The sequence below is a fragment of the Neofelis nebulosa genome, chromosome 3 (genome assembly GCF_028018385.1).
Source record: "Neofelis nebulosa isolate mNeoNeb1 chromosome 3, mNeoNeb1.pri, whole genome shotgun sequence".
NCBI classification, from domain to species: Eukaryota; Metazoa; Chordata; class Mammalia; order Carnivora; family Felidae; genus Neofelis; species Neofelis nebulosa.
This window is the reverse complement of record NC_080784.1, coordinates 37,176,041-37,178,904: the sequence shown is the minus strand read 5'-3', so window position 1 is coordinate 37,178,904 and position 2,864 is coordinate 37,176,041. Positions and strand designations below refer to the sequence as shown.

General features: G+C 32.2%; 1 protein-coding gene across 1 annotated transcript; it reads left to right on the top strand.

Annotated features, from left to right (window-relative positions):
• The first annotated feature begins 2,250 nt into the window (after window positions 1-2,250).
• On the top strand, window positions 2,251-2,406 carry LOC131506637 (large ribosomal subunit protein eL39-like). The gene has a single exon (XM_058720415.1). It carries the CDS (start codon window positions 2,251-2,253, stop codon window positions 2,404-2,406), a length of 156 nt encoding a protein of 51 aa, XP_058576398.1.
• The last annotated feature ends 458 nt before the right edge of the window (window positions 2,407-2,864 follow it).

Genomic DNA, 2,864 nt, shown 5'->3' with positions numbered 1-2,864 from the left:
AAATAGAAGTATGCTGTTGTAAATTTCTCATATTATACACTCGATAGTAGACTGTTAAACATGTATATTATAAGCTCTAAAGCAACTACTAAAATAAGAAAACAAAGAGCTATAATCATCTTACATATGAAATAATAAAAATAATCCAAAAAGAGATAGAAAATAAGAAGATGAGAACAAAGAATGTGGAACAAATAGAAAACAATTAGCAAGACAATAGATTTAAACATAACTATATTAATAATCACATTAAGTGTAAATGGTCTACATACTCCACATAAAAAGAATTGATTGTTAAATTTGGAGGAAAAAAAAATCAAGACCTAACTGTATGCTGTCTGTAAGAAACACAGTTTAAATATAAAAGCACCAAATATGTTAAAAGCCAAAGAATGGAAAAGTATATAGCACACTAACCAAAAGAAAGGTACAGTAGCTGTAGTAATACTAGACAAAGTATATTACAGAGTAAAGAATATAATCAGAGGTAAAGAAAGTCATTTCATAATGATAGAATGGTCAACTCATCCATATCACAAAACAATCCCCCAAAAGGTGATGCATCTAGTAATAAAGTTTCAAAGTACATGAAACAAAAATGATAAAACTATAAGGAGACCATTTTAGGGAAGAACTTCAATAAAGACAGGAAATCAGTAAAGACATAGAAGATTTAAGTAATGGTATCCATCAGCATGACCCAATTGATAGTTATAGAAAACTCCACCCACAAAAGTAGAATACACATTCCTTTCAGGTGCACACAAAACATATCCTAAGATAGACTATATACTGGGCCATAAATTTAAAGTCTTAATGAATCAGAAAGAATTTGTCATACAAAGTAAATTCTCTGACCACAATGGAACTAAACTAGAAATAAATAACATAAAGTTCTCTGGGAAGTTTCTCAATACTTACTAACATACTTCTAAGCAACCCATAAGTCAAAGTATAAATCAAAATTAAAAATAGAAAGTATTTTGAACTGAATGAAAATGACAAAAACAGAACAAACTTGCAAGATGGTACTAAAACACTACTTTGGGGAAATTTAGCACCAAACCCCTTTTTTGAAAAGAAGAAAGGTCTCAAAACCTCAGTTCACATATTAAGAAACTAAAAAAAGGAGCCCAAACTAAACTCAAAATAAGTAGAAGAAAGGAAATAAAGATCAGAGCAAAAATCAATGAAATAGAAAACAGGAAAGCAATATAGAAAAATCAATGAAACAAAAAACTGTTTCTTGCAAACATAAATAAAATTGATGAGTTTCTAGTGTTTTCAGGAAAAAAGAAGAAAAAAAATACCAGTATTAGGAATAACAGAGGCAACATCACTGCAGATTATACAGATATTTAAAGGATAATAATGGAATATTATTTTTAAAAAAATTTATGCCTATAAACTAGACAACAACTTAAATGAAATGGACACATTTCTTGAAAATCACAAACTACCAATGTTCATTCAAGAATTTGATGACTTGAATAACCTTATATCTATTAAACAAATTTCTTCCTACAAAGAAATTTCCAGGCTCAGATGGTTTCAATGACAAGTTCTACCAAAATTTTAAGGAAGAAATAATATTAATTCTATACAAACTTTCCCATAAAACTGAAGGTGAGGAATACTTCCCAATTCATTATCTGAGATCAGCGTTATCCTGATCCCAAAACCAGACTATAATATTACAAAAAAACCAAAGACCAATATCCCAACAACAGTATATCCATGTGCAAGAAATAAACTCCAATTCATACTTTGACACAATTTACAAAAATTAATTCAAAATGGATCACGTGCCTAAATATAAAACTAAAAAACTCCTAAAAGAAAATATAGAAGAAACCCATTATGACTTCATTAGGGAAAGATCTCTTTGCTCCAACACAAAAGCATGACCCATAAAGGAACAAACTGAAAAATTGGACTTCATCAACATTCAACATTTCTGATCTTTGAGAGACATTTTTAAGAGAACAAAATGACATGTCACAAACTGGGAGAAAATTATATTTTTAGGTTATTTTTTTAAGTAGGGTTCACACCCAACATGGGGCCCAATGCGGGGCCCAACATGGGGCTTCAACTCACAACCCTGAGATCAAGACCTGAGCAGGGATCAAGAGTTGGATGCTTAACTGACTGAGCCACCCAGGCATCCCTATATTTAATTTAAAAACACACCTCCAGATCTCTCTTTTTCTCTGCCATTATGGTGTGTGCGATTGACTGTTCCTCATCATGTTTTCTCATGAGACTTTTAGAATCAAGGGACTCCTGGCCAAGAGACAAAAGCAGAATCATCCCATTTCCCAGTGGATTCAGATGAAAACTGGTAATAAAATCAGGTACAACTCCAAGAGGAGGCATTGGAAAAGAACCAAGCAGGGTCTGTAAGGGATTACACATGAGATGACACACATATTTATGCTGCATGAAGGTCACATGCTCATATCCTATCACTCTGTAAACATCATTACTACCTGAACAGTAGACATGTTTCATTGGGGAAATGATTTTTCTGTTACTATGCTTCTGCACCAGTAGGTTAGTTCAGTAATAAATATGTGAGACCTTAAAAAAAAATACATCCAGAAAATATAAAGAACTCTCAAATTCAATAATAAAAGATAGACAACCAAATAAAATAATGAATCTTGAGCACACCCCAGGGTGATCCCTAATAAGTCATATCCTTGTATAAATGCCTCCCCTGAGTACAAGTAGAACCTATGACTTGTTTTTAACCAATAGATTATGGCAAAGGTGATGAGATGTCACTCCCCTGATTACCTTATGTTACATAAAACTCCATTTTGGCAGACAGAAGAGAGACAAATTCACCTACTGGCTTC